At 38.4% G+C, this 26,131-nt stretch overlaps 1 protein-coding gene across 6 annotated transcripts in view; it reads right to left on the bottom strand.

The window, feature by feature from the left end:
* Positions 1 to 526: 526 nt before the first annotated feature.
* Positions 527 to 26,131, bottom strand: part of RNASEH2B (ribonuclease H2 subunit B) — a 45,715-nt gene continuing 20,110 nt past the window's right edge. For 2 of the 6 annotated variants that reach the window (XM_075421371.1, XM_075421338.1), the window contains 8 exons: positions 25,444 to 25,564; positions 23,106 to 23,171; positions 20,107 to 20,171; positions 18,015 to 18,120; positions 14,909 to 14,987; positions 13,919 to 13,961; positions 9,155 to 9,235; positions 6,477 to 7,228 (listed from right to left, as the gene is read on the bottom strand). In XM_075421371.1, coding sequence (XP_075277486.1) covers positions 7,121 to 7,228; positions 9,155 to 9,235; positions 13,919 to 13,961; positions 14,909 to 14,987; positions 18,015 to 18,120; positions 20,107 to 20,171; positions 23,106 to 23,171; positions 25,444 to 25,564 — 669 coding nt within the window. In that variant the 3' untranslated portion in view covers positions 6,477 to 7,120. Of the gene's footprint in view, positions 2,412 to 6,476; positions 7,229 to 9,154; positions 9,236 to 13,918; positions 13,962 to 14,908; positions 14,988 to 18,014; positions 18,121 to 20,106; positions 20,172 to 23,105; positions 23,172 to 25,443; positions 25,565 to 26,131 lie in introns of those variants that run through there. The other 4 variants (XM_075421344.1, XM_075421380.1, XM_075421362.1 and 1 more) reach the window with 4 other exon arrangements.

Raw genomic sequence — 26,131 nt, forward strand, 5'->3', positions numbered from 1 at the left:
CAGAGCACCTATATACTACATACACGATGGCAAAGAACACAAAATATGTAGAAAATGACATGAATATCACGTCATTCTCTTCACGTCGACTCTCATCCCACCATCGCTCAGAGACTCACCACCATGTTCACGAAAATCAAAGTGGCCAGACTACTTAGGCCAACTACTACATGTACACAGAAACGGGCTTTCACTAGAACATCTGTACAGTAAGGTCCTCAAGGATTAGCCTAATTGCTTCACTGAATCTGTCTTAATGAACTTTCAGATTCATATCTATCTCAGGATTCATTCTTTCCTTCAACTCAGTCCAAGGATTACTGACTAGCTTCTGGAGGCTAGCAGTACTAGCAGTCTGACTGCACTGCATTTTTGTTTGCACTTCTCTATGAAATTAATTAAGTAATAACCAACAAACTATTCCAAAGGTATTTATTTCTTTCTTGCACATGAATTAAAAAAAATTCTTATAAAAAATGGAACAACACTTTACTGAAATTTATAATCTTATTCATACATTGAGCACTTTTTTTAATCTAAGATAGAAAAATAGAAATTTCATCTTGGACCCATATAATATTCTTGCAGTACTGCCTAGAAAACTATGTTAAAATAAATATTTTTACCTTGAAAAGGGACAGTGCACATTGCTTAACCAGACAAGTGTAAAAGTAACAAAAAGAGTTCAGTGCAGATTTCTAAAATAAGCATTCAGATTACATTTCCTTTCATACATATTTCTAAGTGGTTAACAGTTCAGGATTTTCATATTCTGAAACAGAGTTGATCAGAATCAGTTGAAAAGAAAGTTGAATAAGCTATTGTCTCTTTGTCTTGGAATTTAGTTTTCAGCAATGTCCTAACAAACTCTTCCTGGAGCTCTCGTTTGACTTCACGTTAGGCAGAATTTGCCAGAGCAGACGCAAAATATTTTTTTACTTCTTACCTAGAATGCTTCAAATATATTCAAGCTTTACAGAACATTTTGGCCATTTGCTGTAGGTGTCTAGGAACTGGGGTCATAGTGAAAATTTACAGAGGTACACATTCATTATGTTCAAAATCCTGTCAATTATTACTGCTAAAAATCTTTGTAGTAAAGAGTTAGATATTAACGGTAGTTTGATAAACAGGTATTTAAGTTAAAAACATCAGGCTGCATCTGACACAGATCATGTCAGGATCTCATTAACATCCATTTTCTGCATGTTTTAAGTAGACTCAGGCTGACGTTTTGGTTGAAGTTCACAGAAAATGTCTCTGACATGACTAAAAAAAATTATAAATGATTAGGTCTATTTTTTTTTCACGTAGAGGATTACATAGGTTTTGATTTAGTTCTCAACACAAAATGCACATGTGACTTCATACATGTTTCTAAGGTTTCAATCCCTTAGAAAAAAAAGAAGTAAAATAAAAATACAACTTCTTCATCTGCCCTTCTGAACACAGATCCTACCTCAAGCTTTAGCACTTCAAGAGTTAGAATGTCCACACAACCAGAGTTAGGTGACATCTCCTGGATAAAAGGTCAGGGTTGGACAAAACCATTTAAATCAATCTCAGTGAAATAATTTCCAAAAATGTAAATGTCCTAAAAATAGAGTTAACTTTTTTTCATTTTGGATGATTCTAAGTCTGAACATTGGACTTCTAGTCCAAAAAAGGCCATCTTGCTGAATTTGGCTAGATTTTGAAAAACAAAGGATGAAATTGCATACAACGTATTTTGCTATGCAGCTTCTAAAACTTGTAATTATGGCCACTAAAATCATTTACTCTGTTAAAAAACGAGTACAAAAAAAGAAAATTCATACAAAATCAGGTAATTATTTAAGACTTGCTCAAGGATGCTGTTGGTCTGACCTTGCAAAATACTTAGGCAGGTGCTTAATTTTAAGCATGTGAGTCATCGTGCCAAGAGTGATTTTATGGTGAACACTAATGCACAAATATTAGTTAGACTGGCTCTTCCACTTCAAGATAAGCATGGACATAAGTGCTTTGCTGGATATGGATCAGGATGCTCAGCACCTAACAGGACTTCAGGCGCCGATCCAGCAAAGCACTTATCCACACGAACAACGCTGCTGACTTTGAGATCACTGCTCATGTGCTTAACATTAGGCATGCTCGTAAGTGCTTTCCTGGAAGGGCCCGATAGACCAATAGTGTATAAGCTATAAAATTTGAAGCAATGTATGTTTAACACACCGCACATTTAACAATGTTAATCTGCTGAGATTTGCTTTTTCTTGGAACAGGGCATGTCTAACTTCAAGCCTTAATTTTCAGAAAGTGCGTAAAAAAAGCCTTTAAGAGCTGCTTTGAGATTATGGCAAGTTAAAATAATATTAGCGAGTCTCCTTATGCTCCTTTCATTTCTTCTTCGCACGTCTTTGTGGAGGCATCTAAAAAGGAAAGAGAAAACCCTAGTCATAAACATTAGCCTATTCAAACAAGCATTCATGCATATAGTTTTCTTCTAAAAACCACCAAGCCAGACAGAACTGAACACCTGAAAATAAGCATCACTGAACTCTTCTAAATTTCAGATCTGAATGCAAATTCTGCCAGCTATGCCACCTTTTTCACTGAAAATATTAAAAATAACCAACTGTGACTTCTACAAACAGAACTAAGTTTATTACTTAAGACTGAAAATGATGTGCAAGTCCAACCCTTACATATCCCCAGGTTAGTGCTGGTATTTCCACAAGAAGTTTTCCATGCCCACTGATGTCAATCCATTTGCAAGGTGAAGTCTAAAGAAGTGGAAATGTAAGAGCTGCTTATTCCCAAAACAACAACTATAAAAGCATGACAACTCATCAGATATTTACAGGAACATGTAGAGATGGCATGTTAAAGCCAAAAAGAAACAAAGACAGACCACATTTCTGTAACAGTGCTGGCATATTGTTTCATACTAAGCTAACCAAGGAAAAAATAGCAAAGCAGCACTTCATAATGACCTACTGCTACCGCTGGCCAGCCATAGTAACTATATTTAAAACCTCGTTGTGGTAGGAAATATTGTTTTATGTATTTGGCACCACAAGCTCTTCATAACTTCTTACAGCTACATGTTGAGGAAGTTTCAAAGTTACTAAATGTATTTCATTCTTTCCTAAAGGGAAAAGAGTTTTTGTTTTCATGTGAAAGCTCTAATGGCTTTTGGAAATGGCTTATTTTTTTTTGTCATGCACAAATTCTTGCTCAACCAAAAGCACAGTCCCTAATAAAATTACTATTATTGTAAGTTACGGCATAGCTGACAGCTGAAGTCGAGATGTGACACACTAAAGCACAACGCATGTATGCACAGAGGAAGAACTCTAGACTTAGTCCTTGAGTGCAGAGCAGATGTGAAAGTCATGTACAGAGAAAGAAAAGAAAACCGGTACCCCAGATCAGAAGTCAGTCATCTCTACCAGAATTGTCCTCCTTCTGTCCTAAATTCTGCCCAGAGAAACTGGGCGTTCTTCTTAGAAGAAAGATTCTTGAACTGTTCAGTCGATGAAAAGACACATTTCCAAAATTTATTTCACAAAACTTGGGAACTATTAAAAACCAAACCCCTAAAACTAGCAATATAAATATCCAGAAGAAGAGATTCTACCATGTATCTGTCCTACCTCATAGTTCTGGGTTCTAATGTAACTCTCTCCCACTCTTGGTTTTTCACTCTAACGTCCATCCCCTGCTTGTCTGCCTTCTCAACATCTGTGCTTGGAACTGGCTTTCCATTGAGAGTTACACAATTCCTTTCCTCTCATTTACCAAAATCCCCCCTAAAATGTTGCTTACTGCACAAAACTTCACCATTAACATGACAGTATGTGCCTGTTCTTTTTCTTTCTTTCTTTCTTTCTTTTTAAACATTATACTTTTTTAAATATTATCGTGCACTTCGAGCGATGGTTTTCAAAAGTTGTCATCACTGGTGCATCCCTTCTCCTACTGATATGAAGTTGGGGGGTTCCTTTGGCTGTCAAATAAACTGCTGGGCTAGGCTGAGTATTTTTCAAAATCTAACCCTTCCGGTTCGTGACTGCAATTGCTCATTCCGGGCTCATCACATGCCAGGTCTTTCCAATCATAGCAAGGACCCACTGGATAAACCAACACGTGCTGCTACAGGCCTGGTCTTCACTTACAGCCTAGGCAAGCAAGGTACGAAGAAAGCAAGGTGGCAATTCTAAAGGTGGCACACAGAGAAATTGTCACACACTAACACCTACTATTAATTTTTTAACTTGTCTGATAATTAATGTCAGAAAAGGAAACTTTGCAGATAGGACTGGTAAATTCCACTAAAGACAGCTGAACAACACTGCAGTGTGGTATAACAGGAATTTCTCTATGACTCCACGTAGCAATTCCTGTGGTTTTTTGTGTCCCCTACTGCTCCCCACCCCTTACATTGTTTCCAAAAGTTGACATTCATAACTGGAATTTTATTAAAGCACCAAATGGCTTTGGATAATGATTCTAGCTGAAAAATCAATAAAGTTTCTGCATCTGAATCACACACTTCTCAACCTACGTTCAAACACTAGCAATAGAGTGTGATTTTCAGAGATAAGGAAAACTTACAGTAGTGATTGCTTAGAATGCCTGAAAAGCATTTTTTCCTAAGGAACTTCATTTTGGTTCTAGATAATCCACACCAGATAAACATTTTTAGAACTGGGAGTATTAACTGTACACTATAAGGAGGCCATTCACATTTGTCAAATAAATCTCTCTTGTAATCAGATAATAGTTCCATAGATTTCCAAATACTTTCCTCTGTCTGGAATTCCAACCACACTGACTTTCCCATTTACAAACTCTGCCCAAAACTTTACAAAAAAACCACTGGTTTTAAAGGCATACAAACACTACCAACAACTGAAAAACTGCACACAACACATGGCAAGGCTCCTCACTCTTTTCTGGTTGGAAGAGAAAGCCAGAGCTCTTTAGCCTAACAGACACCATTGTAACCCATGGGTTGTAAATGGCAGCCAGGCAGTCTGAAGTGGAAAAATGGCGCAGTTACCAACATTGAAGAAACACCTAGTTTCTCTGAAACTCCGTTATCAAGGGATACAGGCAGATTCTCTACTGAGCTGAAGTAGCGAAGAATGATGTATTTTAAGAGTGTCTTTCTAAAACACACACTGTAGTTGATCCACAGTGATGGCTCAGTGCAGCAAGTGGTGGATGAAGCTATGAGTTAGCGTCGTGCAGAACTGGCTAGACCTATTTTCCTGGTTTTGGTTGGGATAGTTCGTTTTCATAGAATCATAGAAAGTTTTGGGTTGGAAGGGACCCCTAGAGGTCATCTAGTCCAAACCCCCCGCAGCGAGCAGGGACACCACTAACTAGATCAGGTTGCTCAGAGCCCTGTCCAACCTGGTCTTGAAAGTTTTCCTCCCAGTAGCTGCCGTGTTTTGGATTTAGTATGAGAAGAATGGTGGTAACACTGATGTTTTCAGTTGTTGCTAAGAAATGAAGGACTTTTTCCAGTGTCCCATGTTCGGCTGATGAGCAGGTGTGCAGGGGCTGGGAGGGAGCAGAGCCAGGCAGCCTGAGCTGGCCGATGGAAACATTCCATACCATAGATGGCATGCTCAGTCTATAAATTAGGGTTGGCCAGGTGGCAGGATCTGTTTTCGGTGAGTTTGATCCCTTTTCCACGAGTTCAGTGAGTTCGCGAGCTCTGGGAGATCTGTGGGTTCCGTGATCACTGCTCAGGGACTGGCTGCGCAATTGGTCATCAGGCAGTGGGAAAAACTGTATTGTGTATCACTTGCTTTGCACATTCTTGATGATGATGATGATTCTTATTCCTTTCTTTGTTGTCTTATTTGTCTTTATCTCAACCCACAAGTTTCACTTTTTGTCCATTCTCTGCCACTGCCAGGGGGAGCAGCGAGTGAGCGGCTGCGTGGTCCTAGGTGTCAGCTGCCGGGTTAAAGCACACCACCTGTACAAATGACCCAGTGACTCCATCTCTTTTTCAATCCTGTGAATCAGGGAAGTTGCAACATAGCAGACAGCTATCCCTCTGAATATACAGGAATACTCTCAGATGAGGAAAGAATACACCCAAGAGGGAGCAGCGCGTTTGAAGTAGCAGTCCTACCTTGCACAACACTTCATGCAACTAAACCTTATCCAAGACATTCATATTTAAGCTTTTGAATTACGCATCCAGCTCCAAACAGGCTTCTTCAAAAGCCCCAGTTTTGCCTTTAAATAAATCTTTCCCTAATCATTTTTGTAAGGACTTATTGACTTTGGAAATGAACATAAAAATACCCCTATATTGCTACGTGTTAAGAGATTTACCACATAAGCCCAAGGTGATGTTGCAATTCTTTAAGGATTAAAATTTATACACAGGAAAATACCAAAACCCCTTAAGATATGTCCTGAAGCCTAATCTAACTCTTCAAACATACAGCAAACACAACAAGCACAAATTTGTTACTCAAAGCACTTTATTGCATTACATACATGTTGACATTAATTGCAATTTGTTTCTAGCATATTCAAAATAACCAAAATCCCAATACAGACACTATCTGTGCCTCAATAAATTGCCACCAAAGGCAATGCTTACATCAGCACTTAGATTTGGGTCAACATAAAAATCTAACAATGCCATCCTACTCTGGTGTTATGCTGGGTAAAAATCTCCAGAAAGTGTCAAAAAATAACGCTCCTTATGAACAAAAAAATTCTCCTTAAAAACTCAAAGGAGGGCATGTTTCCAGCCCAGAATGGAGTGCAACGGAGAAAACTCTGTGGTGGCCATGACTGAGCTTGCTCTAGAACAAGACGCAGTACAGTATGGTACTGGGCTAAACCTTGCTTTTCAGCTCTCAGGACCATGCTAATGCAGCTAGGCTGTCTCCCTGACCCAGGCTGGAACATCTGCATGGCACTGCCTTGTCCTGCTGAGGCATAATATCTCTGTCCTACACTAGCTCACAGATTTCCTCATCACACTCCACCATGTAACTCTGACATGCCCTGCATATACTATACTAAACAAAAAACCCCAGGAGACATCTTTAGCTTAACATAAAAATAACCACTGTATAAAAGTCTTTCAAGAACAAGTCTATTTGGATGTTTTAGGTTTGGAGCTGAAGAAAGTAGAAATGGATTTCATTCCGCTCTTATCAACTTTGGCCAGAGCCTTCTGTGCTGCAGACATCTTGCTATTTGCCTGTTAATGGGACGATATATAGAAAAAGTTAAGCACCATCTCCACAGGAGGGGAGTATAAACTACAAACGCCTAAATACAGAATTCAAGCAAGAAGTTGAATTGCTTTTTTAGTATACAGCAGTAAATATAACGTTATGCAGCCTTTAAACTGTAGGAGAAAAACCTTACTAAACAAATTTGAGATTATTCAGACAGAAAAATACTTGTCATGAATTACTTAAACTCAAAGACAGATAATCAATTACAAGGACAAGGAGGTGAACCATCTTTCCCTTCTGCAGAATGAGATATCCCAACTCAAACGTTTACTTTGGGATGATCTCTAAGTGTACATTAAGAGGAATAATGCGTGCAATATAACAGATGCATACTGTACCCTCTGACTCAATCTCATGATTATGCTGTCAGCAGGCTGAATTACAGCCTTGCATTACAAATGATGAATAATTCACACTGATTTATTATCAAAGACTCTATGCACAGTGAAATAAAGGGAAAAGAGATGGAAGAACTAAGGATGAAGAAGGTAACTAACATTTGCAAAGCAGTTCGAGGCCACTGGGACAACTTCCCAGACTTTGACACCTAAAACACATTTTATGAGCCACATTTTATAGCGCTGACCTCTTTTTTTTTTCTTACATTTTAAAATGTTATGTTTTAAATAGCTCTTTTCCCTATTAAGAAAACTTTGCACTGAACTTTTCTTTACGATACTCCTCAGCCTGCAGGACTTCACAGTTACAATACTTGGGATCAGCTAGAAGGTTATGGATAGGATGGAGATATGCAACAACAGTATGATTGTGTTACTATACAAACAAAAACACTGCCAAAGTATTTAAAAAAGAGTAGTATACTGTACAGAGTCCAAGAGCTATCTTTTCCTTCCCAGATTCTCTCATCAATGTGCTTCATTATTTCAGAAGTAAATCATATTTAATGTTAAAACGAATTATCTCTCCTCAATCTCTTTCTATCTTTATGCTCAGTTCAAAAGCTATAGGTACATAATGGGGGAAGGGGGGAAATACGCATATTTAAAACTATTTATCACCTTCACGTAGGGGGCAATCCTCTTCTTTCTTCAAAACTAGCATGTGCCCCGAGTACAAAAAGTTCTGGGGGTTTTGGGGGCAGGAAGAAATAGATCTGTCACCAGCTGCTTCTCTTTGCAAAAGGATAAAGAGTAGTCAGCATTAGTCTGCAGGTCACAAGACCAGCATAGAGGGCCCTTTTGGTTCCCAGTGGACTGAAGAAAGATTAATTTTCTTTCAATGTTCAGAGGAACAAGCCCGTGCAAGCCTCAAAACTTTGGCACACACAGACAGAATCTATTTCTTTTCACATCTCTGTTGCTCTCCTAGGGATAGTACAGTGGCAGGCACCACTGGACTCGATTTGAATTGGCCTCCAAACTTGCGTTGGAGCTGGCAATCAGCAAGATCTGTGTTGATTTAACTTCATTAAGTTGACATAAGTCAGTGCACAAGCAATATTTCCAGGTAAAAATAGCGCCTGTCTTAGCATCCCTTAAGGAATGCTGCCATCTTTGTTTCTTTTTCAGATAACTGAAATTTAACAGTTGCTATCACTAAGCCATAGGATTTCTCATCCAAGTATCTCAAAGAGCTTTGCAAACATTAGCCGAGTACCTTAATACGTGTCAAAGTCTGTGAGGTTCACTGATAAAATACAGTCAAACAATAACAGCAGAGAAGAGTTCAGAACTGGACATTAAGACTATCAAAGTCAAACTACACTTGAATGAAAAGTTCAAGGAGATATAACTACAGTACAGACATCTGCCATTTTGTACTTGTTTATCTGATGTGTTTTGGAGGAGAAAAATAGGCCCTCTGCGCTGATGTTGGATATTACTCTATGCTTTAGCAAAACATGCATGAATGCAAGGCTTGCTTACCTTTTTGGTTTTCAGATTGCTGCTGTTAAACTTAGTATAGTCTTCTTCTGCTTCCACAGGGACATCAGATAATTTCCTTTTCTGAAATGTTAGAGTGAGGAAGTTGCTCTGTCAACCACTTTTATGATTTACACACATGGAAGTTTAAAGTTTTGGCTTTATAACATAACTGTAGCACCAAAATAGGAATGGCAATCAACTGAAGAATCTGCAGTAACAGTGGAAGATCTCTCTTTGTAATTGTCTTCTTTACACGTGAATATATAATCATCTCTACAGTATTCAGAAGAGATCATTCAGTGCCATGGGAAGCATTTTCTTCTTCCTAGCCTTCTCAAGAAAGACTTCTACAAAATCACTTGAATCCCATTCTTAACTTCCACGATTGTGACTTTGGTGTCAGAGTCTATTTAGAGAACCTTTACCAAGCAGCTGTTGGAAGTTAGCATCTAACAGCCAGGGAACCCAGACTCTGGTCCCCATGGTCTCACGGAACTGTGCAGCAACTCCAGTGTTATTGCTATCTGCCAACACAGTGGATCATCATCTAGTCTATTGTCTGTTTGTGCACAGCCTTTAGAAGTAATTAGTTTCTACAGCTTGGCAACAGTGAAACACTGACACAGTTCTGCTGACTCCTTCATCACCTGAATCCAACAGCATATTAAGAAGCTTGACTCTGCATGTGCTGAGCGCCTTCTAACTTCAGAAATAATGAAAGTGAACGGTTCTCGGCACTTCACATGATCAGACTGTAAGAATGAATGTTTCTTTCCATAAACTGTGAGCATGTGTTTAGTTTAAAGGTGAAAACTTCCTGGTATGTTTCCAAAAGGGAAAAAAAGTATATAGCATTTTACAACACAGTATTTTTATTATTATTACATATCTGATATTACTACCCTGTCCTTAATATCCTGTGAAATCTGAACTGTGGCCTTCCTAGTTTTTGTGCCAAAGAGAGTGATTTTGCAAGCAACTTGGATGGTACCATACATTTTAAGATCCTGTTTTATTCATTTTGTTTATGGTGCTTGTGATCTCTTTCTCGCTCCCCCCTTCCCTCTCTCTCTTTGGCACAGAAGCCAGGTCTGCAGCTTAGATTTCTCAGCTCTTAGAACCAGATCCAACACCAGCTTTTTCTTTTGATTTCAATAGGATCTGGATCAGACTCTCTATGAGGCTGTTTACTGTGCTGTGATTACATTTTCAAATGACAATCTAATGAATAATTACTATTCTCTTTTTGGAATCTGATAAACAAGTATTTAAAACTTACAACAAAATGTTCGCATTTCAGCAAAACATTTGCTGTTTAGTCGTAGCAGAGACTGCATATTCTTTGTAGATGTCTGTCATCATCTGCCAATGGCCAGGCTCCCTATGCTGACAAACTGGACAGTATGATGATTATGACACAAGATCAATGGCTTACAAATATTACAAAGAACACGTAATTTTAAATTAATTATTAAATCAGAGAGTCCAAACTGTACCCAGTCTACTCTTGTACTACAAGAGTGAGAATCTGTCATAGCTTTTCTGTTAACCACTAAAGTTGCTACATCTCTCCTCCCTTCAGAATTTTTTTTAACATAATTTCTAAACATGCAATTACTTTACCATAATAGAAAATACATGTTAGACCCTTCTTTATTCACAGTAATCCTACACTATGTCTGTCAATACACCTTGCCCTCCCGAAGAGAAATGTCAACGCAAGTGAATAAAAATGGTCTGAAGGAGACTATAGCTTCCAGTGTACAAGTCTGCCTTGCTCCCCTGAGACTGTGAAATGAAGATGTGATTTAATCTCTGAAGTTGCAAAGACTTAAACACAGAAGCATCACACACACCCTGGTCAGTGCTCTGGACATTAGTCAGATCCTCAGCAAGATTTCACTGCCCAACAACTGAACAGTTCTAAGCCTCATTTCCTCTGTAACCAAACTGCTGAAATAAAACTATTTTTAAAAATAGATTCTCAGAACCATCCCAACGGCATAAAAGCTATTCGTACATAATATGTAATGTACATCACATGTAGTTTAATATAGTTGTTGTAACACGCTTATATGGCTAATGAATATCAGTTGGCTCCTGATGTGTGTTCAATATTTCTTACAATGCATAAAGATAATTCTTAACTGAATCAAAGGGCCAAGTAACTGTGCAGCCAGAACAACTGTCCAACCACATGGAAATAACTTATATCCATGGATATACATTGGAGAACAAATGCTATTAATAACAGTAGGACCCAATTATTCCTCCATGTGCTAGCTGACATACTGCTTAACAGAACAGTCACTGAACTAGCCAGAAATGAGGTTATTTTAGACTTTGTTTCGGTAAGTAGCAAGGACATTACAGGAAAGGCCGATGCAGTAAGTAACCTAGTTTCAGTAGACACAGGGTGCCTCAGTTTAAATTAAATGGAAAGGATAATGCAAAGTGGTGTTCTTGATTCCAGAGGGGCAAACTTTGTAAACCATATGCCTTACTTCTCTAAGCCAAAACAAAGGAACGTAGTGTGTGAGGAGGACACTTGGAATGTAAAAGAAAAAGATGGAAGAAGTGATTTTGGATCTTTTACTTCAAACAAGGTGAAAAATCTTGAAGGAAAGAGCTTCTCAGATTAAATTATATGAATGCTTCCCCTCACTCACACAGATGTACACATACTCCACCCCCCCAAAAGATACTAGGACTAAGCAGAATTCTACAATGAACAGAGAAAAAAAGACTGAAAAAAAGTTTTAGGGGTCAGGTAATACTGGGATAAAGTGAGAACTGCCAAAAAGTCAAGCTGAGTTAGACCTTGGAAAGGAAATTAAAACAAATAGTGTAAGGTTGTTTAGCCACAGAGGCAAAAAGGGAATAAAAAAAAAGAAAAAGTGAAGCTGCTACACAGTAAAGCACTGGATAGATATTAAAGCTAATCTATGTGTAGCCCCAAAATGGAATAAATCATTTGCCTCAGTAAATTGTTTTCAATGAAGGTGAAAAGATTAAACACAGGGGCAGAATAGAGAACACAAATCACTCTATTCAGGACAGAAGTAAAACTCAATATGCTGATGTCGCTGGGAGACTGCCCCAGAAGTCACAAGTCCAGAGGCAAAACATGGCAACTGTTCTATCAGGTAGGGACCATATTGCTGCAGAATAGCCAAACACCCATCTGAATGTAAGGATGAGGAAAAAGTGACAGCAGGCCTCAGCAGAAAGAAGGGGGGAGAAAAAGTGAAAGAAGGAAGAATAATTAAAGATACAGAGTAAATGAACACTAAACATAGGTAATGTCTACCGACTATTTTTTTTTTCCCAAAGATAACACATTTTCTCGTGACAGAAAATGTGAAGGACTGCCAGAGGACTTGATATGGTGCCACTTAAGCAACTGAAATAACAGAAAACAAAGACGGCGTAAGAATTTTAAGGTAGGTAAGAAACTGTATAAAAGGGAAACAAAAACAAATAACGCAGAAAGTGATGTCGTTGAATTGGATGGAGATTACTTGTGGAGTTCCATGAACTATATCTATTCAAAATGTTCATTAATTGTTAATTAAAGGTAACAGCATGCTAACATTTGCTGAATGTACACCACTGAGTAGCATTACGAATACCTGCAGACCTTTTAACACTGTGAAGGAAAAGCCAGGGAACCTTTAAGACTGGAAACATTAAAAACAGATGAAATGTACAGAAGTACAAGGTATGTACACAGCAACTAACTGCATGAATTTCTTATAAATCCGAATGCTGATCAACTAAAAATTGCAGTGGAGGAAAAAGCCAACAGTGTGTCTTAACTGTTCATGGCATGACTGTGAGCCATCTGATAGATCACACAGTAACAGAAGCAAATGGAATTCTAAGATGTAACCAGATAAAGTACCTCTGGTTAAGACAAGAAGTGAAGAATGCCATCATATTGTATCGGTAAAGGTTTTATCGTGAACAATTATATATATGATTCTGGTCACCTGCTTTGAAACAATTCAGTTCATATTGGAAGAGGTATAAAGAAACGTTCCTGCAATGATGAGGGAATGGACAACCCATCTTACACAACCAAGTCTGGCTTCACAAAATGAAAACAGAAAGGATATATGTTTTCCCTTTACATACTGAGAGAACGAATGTTAGGGAGGGAAAAGAGCCATTTCAATTAAAAAAAACAATGATAACGTTAGCACAAAAGCGCAGGGGAATAAATTGGCCATGAATAAATTCAAGGTGGAATTTACAGGAAGGTTTCTAAGCATCAGAGGAATGAGGTTATAGAACAGTCTTCCAAGAGAAGTAATGGAAATAAAAAATCCTAATGAGACTTACAGCAAAGAATGGTCAGTGTATGAGAGATTATCCAACACGGTTGTCTGGGAATCCATGACCCAGGAGGTCCCTTTCAGGGTCCTCATAAATTACATATGAAAGAAAACCTATGAGGTCATATTGTCCCATCAACCTCAATAAAACTAAATAAGCAAAACAGGTATGAAAAGACTGCTGACCAAAACCATAAAACGTGTCTCTCTCTTTCCCTCCCCTTTTTTAAACAGGAAAACCAACCAAAATATTCCTTATTAAAAAATATGAAGCACCAGTAAATTTCTTGTGTTATTTCAGACTGGCTTTTCACAAGGCCAACTTATTGCACTGTACCCAGTGCTTGGCATAGTCTAATTTTAATAAAAATTCAGAGAAATTAGCTTAAAACACAACATATCTGTCAATATCTTAATATTCTCCTACCTTCAATGGTGGCTCTGGTGCTGGGCTTTTAAGTTCTGGGAGCCTGTAGAACAAAAGATTTTAAGTTATAAATTAAGACAGCTGGATTGCACAAGCTAAAGCTTCCAATTCCTTCTCCACAAAGGCTGCTTTGCTAATCAGCTGCTCACACATGGCATGCGTTTGCAAAAAAAGCAGCTCATGGACTCTGTGTTTCTAACTTTGGTAACTAAAACACAGCCAGGCACCACACAGAAACATGGGCTCTTTCAAAAGTTCTTAGATCTGGCAAACAAACAGGAGAACTCCACCTTGCTTTTGAAAACCTTGGCTATTAGTAAGATGATATTATAAAGCACATCTCTTCAATGAAATTGTTAAGCTATGGCACTTCAAGCTGCAAAATGCACATTTTTTCCATAGGTCACCATAACAGAACCCTTTAAACAGAACTGAACTGAGGGGCAGGTGTCGGGTCCCAGTGATTCTCCAAGCAAAGTCTGCTACTGGCAGGGAACACCAGGATGAGGATGCTGGCTCACCTTCCAGATTTAAATATAAACTACCACAGGCTGGATACATGAAGTCAAACCCCAGCAGCACTAAGTGAGTAGGGAAAAGGAAAGAGGACTGGGGATGAGGAATCTCCTCCTGGATCTGCTGCTCGTGCTTGACAATTCTGGACAAATTGCTTTAACTCTTTGGATTTCCTTCCCTGGATTGCTTTAAAATGGGATACATTGCTCAGGGTTTCATGATGCAACTGTGATAACAGACATATCAGATTTCTATATTACACCTCTCCTCCAGCCCATGGTCCTTAGCATCATGGGAACAACAGAACGGCATAATCTACATTCTAAAAAAATCACATTTAAAGTGTGGCAAACATAATCTCATTGTGTCATTCACTGCAACCTTGATGAACAAATCTCAGTACTCAACAGAAATGACCAAAAGGACATTAACGCATGTCATACAGAACTAGCAGCTAGCTGGAACAATACTTACCCTAAGTATTTTAACAACTCCTTACTCAGATCTTCAGGAATATATTCTGATATTAACCCATGGGCATATCGTACATAGTCTTCAGGAACAGGGCAGAGAGTGGGAAGGAGAAGAAAAAGAACATTCACACTATACAGTCACGTTGCCTTAGCCATGATGCATGCACTACCATAAATCATAAGATTAAATTCATAGTAAAGAGACTTCTAATGGATACACTGTGATGGTTCTCTGTGTTGAGTAGTTTATGTTATATGACACTTGTAGGTTTATTTAAAAAGTAAAGACTTGCTACACTCACTTTGTCAGCACATGTTATTAATATCTGCTGTATGTACTTTACAAAAGCTGTTCACTTTCTGAGAATACTAGATATCATGTATTTTTCCGAAGAAATTAAATTTTAAAAACCTGCAAAAGTAAAAAGCTGACTCAACAGAACATGCAATCATTAATTTTAAAGCATCTGGATCTTACAATTATTTGGCAAGGGCTTCAGTACTAAAGTACATTTTCTGGCTTCAACTGAAAACAATTAGATGAGACAATGAGTCTATTTCAAAGTCTTGTACTTAATTTCAGTACTTTATGGAAAATGCCAAGGCCTATCTAAACATCACTGGCAAGACGGGATAATTATCTGTGGAAATATGAACTACTAGAAGCTGTTTTCAGTACGGGGCAGTCCTGCTATAAATGTTTTTCTGAGAGAATGGGGAAAAAAAAGTGACCCTTTTATAACATGAGGTCCTAAACCAGATATTTTCCGGTCACGTTCTGCACAAGCACTTACTGACCATGGGCTGGATCTTTGAAACTTGCTGTTGTTGGGGCTGCTAGGGAGTAACTGCACCCATGCACAGGAAGTATTTGCCAGACAAACATTAAGCTAAAATCTCGCCTCTGAATTCCATCTACAACAGACCAGCTCTATCTGTTCATACGCCTACACACTTAAGAGAGTTCAAAAGCACGTGGCAAACTAGCCTCAGGGTGGTAAAGAACTACTTCTTCTGTGCCAGAGATAGTTTCTTCTTTTTATTTTTTTTACTGAAAAGCCCACTGCAAACTGGCATTGAAGCAGAAAGCATTAACAAACTGACACCAGCAGATGCATTTCAACTGCACTGACATCAAATTCTTAGTATCTCCTATCTGCACTTCTCCTTCCTCCACTCCCTACGTTCATCAAGGATTTGTCATTCCTTAAGCCCGCTTTCGGGTCAGGAGAGAAAAAGAAATAATTCCAATCCAAGACAACTTCACCTCAGCACTTAATATGTCCTATTTATCGCTTAAGAAAAATATACCCATCATTTCACTATTTGCATTATGACACCGAATCCAAGTAAACTGCTATCATTTTGTACTAAATACAAAATCCACTCTCTTTGCATTTCTGCCTTCTGACTCTTCACTGTCTTCCTTTACCAATTTTAAAATACCACTGTTTGCCTTCTAGGGAGTCTGTGTTCTCACCCTAGCCTTGTCTTGTTATTAACCTCCTGTCAAACATCAGGAATACTTGCGCACCTCTCTTCTTTGTCTTCAGAATGAAATATTCAGGTCTCACGCTAAATCTCCACTCCTTTCCCATTTGCACTCTTTACATCCTCCCAGACTTCTGCCCCACAACATCTGTGGATGCTAACTACATACACCCATCTATTTATCAGGTACTGAAATTTCATAATACCTCTATGAAAGCAATTCCCTACAGAAACAAATTGCACTGTCATGGCAGTGAAAGGATCAGACAAGAAAATTAGTCTTATTAAAAATAAATGTTGAGTAAGGTCCATTTGACTTTCTGTCATTCACTTTGCTACATACAGTGGGATTGCCTCCAAAACTTACCTACTTTTAACCCCCAGTATTCCCTATTTCAGTGCTGCTCTTTCAAATCTAAAAAAGACTTTTTAAAAGACCATTACATCCATGTCAGTATAAGTAAAGAGGAAGGTGGAAAAACACTGTAAATAAGCTATTTAATTACAAATTTTAGATATAAAGCATTAAAGCATAGTCAGGATGGTTACTGTCAGGACAATTTTCCCTTTCTTTAAAAAAATGGGGGTGGAGGTGGGGAAAAGGATGAAAAGCTACTGTAAAGTTGAAGTCTCTTACAAGTTTTGCTGCTTTACCTCTTCTTAAAAACCATATATTACAATCTCTGTTCCATAAAACTGTCCAGTTGCCTCTTAAATCTCATTTATGTTGTTTCCTTTGATATCATTACTTGGTAACTCATTTTCCACTTTGTCAGCAAGTTGCTTTGTTTCTCCTTATTTTTCAACAGCATACAGACTTCTGAATGTCTTTGTAATAAGAAACAATTTGATATTGTTCATCTTGTTCTAAACTTTTCTTAATTTTCACTGACATTCAAAGAATATATTCCGAGTCTATTTTCAGGTTTCTCTACACAACTTCATATCCCAGTAACATTCAGGACATTGCCATTCCCAGAGACAAGTTGACTAAAGGCAAACAGGACCACTCCAGACTTTTTGGTACCAGGATGGTCAATATTGAGCAATTTAATTGAAGCATATTATTGAAGTTTTTGCCCTTAATAAGCGCACACTTGTGTATTCTATACATTTGTCACATGAAGTAATGTTTGGACCAGGAGCTTTTACTCTGTCACTTTTACTTCCTAAGATCCCTTCCCTTTTTGGAGAGTTCTATGTAAAGCATTTGCATGCTAATAAGAATAATAATAAAGAAGTCGTCTGTTCTAATACAGAGACATTTCTTGGGTGGATACGTATATATAAGCATGTGTCCTATTGTCCAAGACAGTCTCAGCTCAGCAAAGCACTTCTGCATATATTTCACTGAGAAAAACATCTTCTCCTTGAACTATGCAGAAGCTAAAAGAACCACAGGTGAGACCTACTCTTAATTACAATGTCTTCTGATGAAGATCCCAAAGAACTCAGAGAAGTCAAAACACACAGTCACAACGTATATGGAATTCTCTGTACAAGGAATAAATTTACTGCACAGGCCAATTCCAATATATTTTAGATTCTAATCATGTGTTTTATCTCCACCTATGCGTTCACAAAAATGAATTCATTACAACGCTTAGTTTTCTTACCTTCTTTAGTATCTGTGATTGGTTTACCGCTGATAAATGTAGCTGCATGTACTCTTTCACCTACACATATATTGTTGCTTTTAAGTGCTTTCACTGTTTGATTGACCTATAGGAAACCACAGAATGAAATGTCTGTATCAGTGTTGTTATGCACATGTTAATACAGTGACAAAGCTCTTGTAATTTTGTTTCAAGCATATAAAACACTCAAGTTATGGACTGTGGTGAAATTTAATATGCACTTGTAATGACTAGCATATGAGCTCAGAAAACCCAAAGGAACTAGCATGTCTTTGAACATGTTGCCTTGGCAACACAGCACCAGTTTTGCAGCACCCTAAGATGAGCTGAGCTACTCAGATGCAACAGCCATGATTATACAGGTGAGAAACACACCTGCTCAGAGAACAGAGAATGCCTGAGCTCAGCTGGATTCCAAAGGCAGTCCTGATGGAAACCAAAGATTAAGGACTTTACAAGGCACTGCTATACTGGAGCTAACAGAGAAATAACTGGCAGAAGCAGGTATTTTCAACAGCATAAACAGGTACTTGTTCAAATGTAAATATTTAGGTACTCATTGCAAAATAGATATCCCCATGTCTTGTCATTGCAGAAAGTAGACCAAATTTTGTGGTTGCATTGACTAACATAAATGACAAGGCTTCCTTGTATCATGTGATGCATACAATCTTCTTCTACAAAGTGGCATCATAGTAGGGGCACATATGCGTGTGTAAAATGTGATTCACCTTCTTTATACCAAAACACAGACCACATCAAGCTTAGCTATAACACCAGTTTATTTTCTGCATGCTGTACAGACCTCTTGAACAGCATGATTGGATCAGGATAGCATCAACCGTACCAGGACCATTCTGACAGACTGTCCTGGTTTTGGTTAAAACAGAACTGATTCTCTTTTAGTGAATCTTCCTTACAGCTAAGTTCTTCTACGTAACTGCATTTTTCTGAAGCTGGCTGCATATTTTACAGGCATTGTCTGCTCCAAAACAGGTAAGACCTAAAGTTTATAGTTACACTGCGCTAATGGTAGGAAAGGAATGCAGAAAAAGGCCCCTGTTCATAATTATTAGTACAGCAGCCAAGGTCACTGATAGACCTCTTAGGTCCCGCAAGTGAGGAGTCGTAAAGGGTCACACCTGCAGGGAGGGGCGGACAGGACAGGTGACCAGACATTGACCAACGCAGTATTCCACGCCATGCACGTCATAATCAGTTTAAAGCTGGGGGATCACGAGGGTCTCCCTCTTCTTCGTCCATGGCCGGCTTCTGAAGAGGACCCTGCTTGTTGTCCAGCCTGCGATCCTGATCCAGATCCCGACCCATGCATCCCTGAGTCCAGTTCCTGTCTGCTGCCGAGTCCAGTCCGGGACTTCTTGGTGCTGCCTGGCAGCTGCCCCAGCACCCAACTCCAGGAAACTAAGTATCAGTTTTGTATATTTTGTTTTATTTCTCTTATTATTAATAATGTTAGTAATATTAGTGTTATTAGTAAAACTCTTTATATTCAATTTGTAAGTCTCTCTCCCTTTTCCTCCTTTTTGCTTCCTCTGGTGGGAGGGCAGGGGTTAACAGAGAGCGTCTGCCATTCTGTTTATTGCCGCCCTGCTCTAAAGGGTGACACAGACTTTGCCAAAACTTCGTGAGGAAATCCATTTGCAGCACAAACCCAAAGCATTTCTGTCCAGCTTTGAAGTATGGCAAAATTTCAAAGTTGCAACAGTCAAAGCTCCCCTCTAGCCCATCTGTGGACGAAGAAAAAGGCAAGCCTCTCACCTTATACAAAGCCTACAGAACACAGCAATAAGCTGAACTTCTGTCTCCCCACACTCCATGAATCCCTTTCATGCCAGCCCCATCAGAAACAGAAACGTAACAAACTTGTCATTTCTCTAACACTTCATCACATTCCCAAGTGCAACAACTTTACTGTGATGTCTGTCCTTGGACAGGACACGTACCTTAAACTAAGGCACACCATATGACTCAAATGCAGCTATGAACAAGCTAATAAGCATTTTCATTTTAAACTTAAAGCAATTTTGACAGCAAAAAAGAAACAAAATACCTTTTTCTTTAACCACTTCAGTGTCTTCTCTTGGCTGTATTTGTGGAATTTCTGACTGCCAAACTCTGAGAAAAAAAAAATAGTAAGGGAAAGAAAATCATGACTGGTTTGGACTGAATTATCACTACATTTAAATCTTTTAAGTTGCAGATACAGCTTTAAAGTTAATTTGTGGCTTGCATATGTTTGATATCAGGGCAGTAAGTTGCAAAAATATTAGAGATGTGGAAAAATAAACAGACTGAACTGATACGCACAAGTCTGAATAACTTGACAATTCTTTCATTAGGCCCTAATCCAGCACACCACATATTTTATTTCTTCATGTATAATCTTGGGCTGCCTGAATTCACTAAAACTCTTCTCAAGCCCGTGTAGGTTGCCAGACCTTCACTGCCCCATATCACTAGACTGGTCCTTATAACTACACAGTTCACAACACAAAACATTGGTTCCATGAGAGCTTTTTTTTTCCCCCCCTAAATATAGTATCTTAAATGTTTACTTATTGAATTCTACTAGTAAGGGGCCAGGACAGAGAGTTGGTTAGGCAAGACAAACCATCCTCCCTGTCAATAAACCCTTTTCCTATCAGTTCTCCGAGTTCTCCCCTCTCACTTCACAGGGTGACTAAAGCATAAGTTTTACTTCTAGCCTCCTTTTATGTAGTTTAATATAATGCCAAAAGAAAATACAGAATCCAAAATAGTGAAACACACTGCTTATGGGAGGAAGTACATGATTCATTTATGATTTATTGAGCAATGTAAATTAGTTCAATGATGCAAAAATTTCAGAAAGTGTTTCCTCTGTGATACCTAGGCTATCATGAACACTTGCTCTTCACATGTGATCAGGTATCTGGAGATAAGTGAGTTCATGATGCTGAGGCAAAGGAGAGAGAAAATTACAAAGGCTCATGGAAATTTCAGTATAAAAATTCAGTATTCGTTCACAGAAAACTACCTTTTGGAAATGGAATGAAATGCCTAATAAGATTTCATAGGAGATTTTAGAGCCCACTGTGTTTCAGTCTTTAACAGGTATTTCAATAAGTTTTAATCTCCTGTATACCATTTCCATAAATACCTACATCTGTTTTGTGTCATTTACTGATCCAGTATCATATTCCAACACTGAGTTTATGGAGTCTCCTTCTCCCTTTGCAAACAACAACATATTATTTATGATTGCTTCAGCATTTCCTTCTTTGGGGTTTATCTTGGCTGTTTCAAATTGCATACAAATAGCTAACTATTATGTGCTCTTTGTGTACGCATGGTAGGGGGTATGGAGAGATTGAGGAAAGCTGTTTGCAAGATAAAATTTAGATCTATCTCAACAGCTCTAGAAGAGTAAAATGCAAAAATTCCTCAGAGCAAAAAGGAATAAAACACTAATATACACTTTGCTTCATGAAGCTGACAAGTTACAGGTAATTAGCTGTGACATTGCTGGCTGCAGCCTTCAGGACTTCGAAGCTTCTATATGGCTCTGATAGAAAACAAGCAGAAAATGCGGGAGACGCTCTGGATACTTGAACCTGCTTCTCAAAGAGCTAATGTGATTTGGGTCCAAGTACAGTGAGTACAATTCATGGATTCCTCTCTTATCTAAGAAAGTTCGAGGAAGGGACATCTTCTGGCCACCATCCCCCAACCATGCTGAAAAGTAATTCTAGTCCGGATTCCCAGGCAGACTCCCCCACAACAGCATGATTCAGAGTGACTCAGTTAGGGAAAGGAAACGTAGAACTGTGAAGCCATTTTCATTAAAACATGTGAAAAATAATTACACTGAACCCTTCAGAGATCACTTTGTTTGAAAATATTTTGTGGGCTTGACAGTTTTGACTATTAAACTCTAGAAACTGACAATATTTGAGACCTCTGAAGAATTAAAGTGAGTTATGAAAGTCACAAACTGCTGACAAAAGGATTCAATATTGGAACGTAGATTTAACATGTGATGCACATTTGATATTGGTGAGAGTTAGCGACTCTGTTTGATAATATGACTATATATTGGAAAGCCTTTTGTTCCCTAATGTGTCTGGTGCCTATAAAACTCGTCTGAGACATCTGGAAAGATCAGGTTTGAGAAATACAGATGGAATATAAGTGGGTCTACAATTAAATAATATGTTCAGCGATCGGGTAATCGCTATGTAGACTTGGAAGTTTCCCTGATGTATTGTTGAGCAAACTGCCTAAAGCACATTTTAACATCCATTTTCTCAGTGTTTTCCATAACTCTGAAACTCATATGGCCCCTTTTTTCCTACCTTCTGGGAATACAAGTTTGGCAATATTACTAAGTTATCCTAATCAGGTAAGTTTTCTTGGCTCTTCATGTTAATCACATCAGACAAGATCACAGTGCAGTTTTTGCCTCGCACAATGAAATAAACTGTAACACTCTAGAACTGGAATTCATAACCCTTTCTTAAACCTTCTCTATCATACTTTCTATACGATGTTTGAATTTATTAGCAAACAACCTGCCTCACCCAGATTACCGAGCTGTAACACCCTTTCCCCAACTACTAAAGCAGGTAACCAGGAATTTAATCCAGCAAAATGAATTTTCAGTGCCCTTCAACACTGAGGCCGGGGAAGGCAGACTTTCTGCTAATTCATTAAGTGTAAACTGTGAGTGCTCTAGGGTAAGAATTTGTTAGACAGCTGTTAAATGCCTTAAGATTAAATTAAGAGTGAAATAATTACATTGTTAGATTCTGCCAAACATATCAGAGCTGCAGAAGACTCAACACAACATATACCCCTTGCCCTAAAGCCCTACTCCTCAATCAAGAAACTCTACAAAGTGGACAACAGGTCTTACAGCTAGAAAAGATTACCTTAGTCATAATATTGGTATTTTTTACAGGCAATAAAAGACATGAGAATATGAAACACATAGAAGGGGACTGAACAGAAAGGTGATCTGTTGCATGACAGGCAAGCAAGTGCCAATGTGTTTGTTGCGTAACAATATACCTGGTGTTCCAAAAAAAGAAAGAAATCCTGAGAACAAGTCCCACTTACTTCCAGTGCAACCCAAACCTGAACAAGAGAAGAAGCAGCAGGTGTATGCAGGTACATGCCTAGGGACATCCAAGAACATCACATACAGCTGGTGTGTGCATGTGTGTACAGCTTTAACGACAAAAGCAATTTTTACCTTACATTTCAAAACAAAAACCAGGAAGTGAACATAACTTCTTTAACAGTTAATACAATTTGGTGGCAAAACGACACAAACTTATAGGTGTACATAGTACATTAATAAAATCACCAATGCAAAAACCGAGCAGTAAAGCATCTTCACTACTGTCCAACAGAATACAGTTTATCAGAAGATGCTCTAATGGATAACAACTGCAAATACAATTTCAGAATGGATACAGAGGTTAGACCAAGATATAAGACCTTGTCTACAGCAAATACTTTTTTTTTTTCTTTAAAAATCCTTTTATTTTGCTGTTAAGAAGGTAACACAAATACTGCCCAAAGGCAGCACTGTTGTTTGGAGGAAGTGCCCCTTCAGAAAAATAATCCAGACCTTGTCCTACATTCCCATACAGACTTCTTGGTTTCACAGCCAAGAGGATCTGGCATGACTTTTCACCTTCTCACGTTGGGTGCACAGAAGTTCAGTACCCCTTTTCTCTCACCCCTAGCTCCTTAGCCAGTGCCAGACAAGTTGTAGGGCACAGCAATTGCACAAAAGCTTACTAATAGTTTTTACTGGAAGTATTTACCCCTTCATGGCAAGGCAAAAATGGTTTTGCAGTTCAGATGTATCTGTCTTAAAGCAGTGTTCTCAAAAGTCAGAACTCACCCAAAGAAAAAGCTTGCCTGCTCCCAATAAAACCAAATGTAACTAAATGTTTTCTGAAGGCTCTTTTGGAAATTCAGGAGTATCACAACAGCACATAACTTGAACTACCCAAGTCCCAGCAAGACTATAACAACAGTCTTGCTGCCCAGATTTCCTGCTCTCTTGTTAAAGTGATCATTTTCAATGGAAATAGGTCCTGCCCTACAGTTCAAACTGATTTTCTGTGGGAAGCAACTGTCCCACTTTACTGCTTACGCACCATAACATAGTGGAAATGCTTCAACTTGTGTATATAAATCTTTCAGGAAAAACTCACAGCCTCCCCTCCCAATGTTCTATACAGCAATAAAGAGGTCTGATGTTTTACTTCTTAGCAGGGTTTACATTCTTCCATCACCTTTCCTTAGCCACTTCCCAATTATCTGTATATCACCTAAATATTTCTTCTTAGATATATCAACAACAAGGGCAGAGTGCTTTGTGAAAGCACATTCCTAGTATTTCTGGCTTTTAATCTCTGTATCTCAGCTCCCTGGAGCAGCTCCACATGCATAAGTGTTAGAGAGCTTAGTTGTTTTGCACTTGGTGGTAGAGTCCGTGTTCTCAGACTCCTTTACCTCCTCCTGCAGATCTCCATCTGCGTGTAGGTAAATCTCCATTCACTTTAAGGAAGTCAACAAGCATAAGGAGAATGCTCTTTAAAGGACTGAATACAAAAACTGAGGTCTTGCACATTTTGCAGGCCTGTAAAGCTGCAAAAATTATGTAACGGTCCTTCCTCTTCCCAAGAAAGCACATATTGTCCTCATATAAAATAAAAGCCCCCATACCAAAGGGAAGTCTGGGCAAAGGTTGAGGAACCTACATACAGAAATGATTATTTTGCTATTTTTTTCCATTTAAGTTTTGTCTCTCATACACTTCTGTATCCCAGTCAAGTTTTCTGATTTAAAAAAATCAAGTCTTTCAACTTAAACCCGTAACACTAAAGTATGCAAAGCTAGAAAACTTGGGGTCTGCTTTCTCAGCACATCTTCTCTCTTCTCCAGCTCTTTCCTACTTATTGTTTGAATGCTTTCTGACGAAGGGAGAAGAAAAGCCAAATGGACAATGGCTAACTTCTTCCACACCAGACCATCTTACACTAAATAAAGAATTTAGAGAGATGTAAAACTTTCACCAAAAGGCAAAGAAAGTTCACAACACATACAACAACGTCAAGAAGCCAGCTCTAACCAGTTTATCATTTTTATGACACCTAGCAACAAGACTTCATAAGTATTTTAGAGTTACAGCAGATAATCCGAGATCCACACGTTACTATTCACAATACTGCAATGACAACTTCTAAGCCTAAGCTTCTCTTTTTAAAGTACAGCTTCGTCCAGCACTTTGGGTGTTTGGTAAAGCAAAAAATATTATTTAAATCTATCTTGTAATGAAGTGACACTTACAAATCCAGTCTTTTTTCTCCCCCCTTCCCCTTTTTTTCACCTTTTTCTTCTGTTACATGATGTATGTACTGTGTAACATCTGCACACTTCAGTAGCAACGGGCAGCTAGGGTACTCTGAGTCTAGGACAACTTGATCAAGTGGCTGGAACTTTCCTCGCTGCTGAAAATACATCAAGGGGATTATAAAAGCATTATTATAATGTTAAGACACATATACACACTACATATATACAGAAATATATATGCATGCAATGGCCATATCTTTAAAATAAAGGATTTAAAAAAGATCACATTTTAACTGGTAACACATGACATATTCAGAAACTGATTACAAAGCAAGCCATAAATATTTATCTCAAACCAGTAAATACCTGCAAAATGCTGAACTCTTCAATTACTGCACTGAAAAGACCAAATTTAAAACAACATGGGGAGAAACTAATGTGAAGTACAGCAGGATTTTTTGGAAGATGACATAAGACACAGTAGTTAGTGTGTGCCAATAGTGTTTTAGACCAAAACCTGTTGGATTAAACCCAGTGTCATAACTTCCATACAAATTTTGCTTTTCTTTCCATTAAGATAAATCTCAAAGGAGCAGGGCAGCTTCTGGAACACAGTATTAACCTTTCACCTCTGCAAAGTCAATTCCAGTTTGGCCAGAGTATGTACATAAAGTGATTTTGGCACAACTTAAATAGCCACACACATGACAGAACCATCAAAC

This window comes from Opisthocomus hoazin, chromosome 1 (assembly GCF_030867145.1).
Source record: "Opisthocomus hoazin isolate bOpiHoa1 chromosome 1, bOpiHoa1.hap1, whole genome shotgun sequence".
NCBI lineage: Eukaryota > Metazoa > Chordata > Aves > Opisthocomiformes > Opisthocomidae > Opisthocomus > Opisthocomus hoazin.